Source organism: Sinocyclocheilus grahami, unplaced genomic scaffold (assembly GCF_001515645.1).
Source record: "Sinocyclocheilus grahami isolate Dianchi unplaced genomic scaffold, SAMN03320097.WGS_v1.1 scaffold1275.1, whole genome shotgun sequence".
NCBI lineage: Eukaryota > Metazoa > Chordata > Actinopteri > Cypriniformes > Cyprinidae > Sinocyclocheilus > Sinocyclocheilus grahami.
Genome location: NW_015506454.1, coordinates 583,961 through 584,585, shown reverse-complemented (window position 1 = coordinate 584,585; position 625 = coordinate 583,961). Strand labels below are relative to the sequence as shown.

Sequence of the window (625 nt, the reverse complement as noted above, 5' to 3'; positions counted from 1 at the left end):
ATATTATCATCATAATAATAATAAAAAATATTAGAATAGTATAATGTTATTTCATATTCAGTATTATTTATGATGACTAAAGTATCCTAAATCATACAAAAAAATTTAAAATGTTATATTGAATAATTCAGTATTCAACATAATCATATAATTGTTGAATAATAAATGTTTAATATTTAGACAGCAGACATGATGATATAATTTGTTATAATAACATAAATAAATAAAGAAACAAACTACTAATGATATTGAATAGTATAATCTTTTATAATAATAAATATAATATTCAATATTAATATATTTATGATGACTAAAGTATCCTATCCTCTATTAAATCTAAAGTAGTGTTTGTTCTTGTAATGTAACGGTGTGCTGTGTGTTGTTGTGCAGGCTGAGGATGTGAACAGGACTCTGGAAGGAGGCCGCAAGCCGCTTCATTACGCTGTGGACTGCGGTCAGGCCGAGATGGTGGAGTTTCTGCTGTCTAAAGGAGCCGATGTGAACGTAACTGTCCTTCTGCTCTTGTTCTCCAGTGCTGTTTGTGTGTGTGTGTGTGTGTGTGTGTGAGAGAGAGTGACAGCGTGTGTGTGTGTGTGTGTGTGTGTGAGAGAGTGTGTGTGTGTGT

General features: G+C 32.2%; 1 protein-coding gene across 1 annotated transcript in view; it reads left to right on the top strand.

The window, feature by feature from the left end:
• Nucleotides 1-363: 363 nt before the first annotated feature.
• Nucleotides 364-625, top strand: part of LOC107568706 (myotrophin-like) — a gene marked incomplete at its 5' end in the record, with an annotated part of 14,583 nt that continues 14,321 nt past the window's right edge. The window contains one exon of the mRNA XM_016254683.1: nucleotides 364-504. Within this exon, the coding sequence (XP_016110169.1) occupies nucleotides 364-504 (141 nt within the window). The remainder of the gene's footprint in view (nucleotides 505-625) is intronic.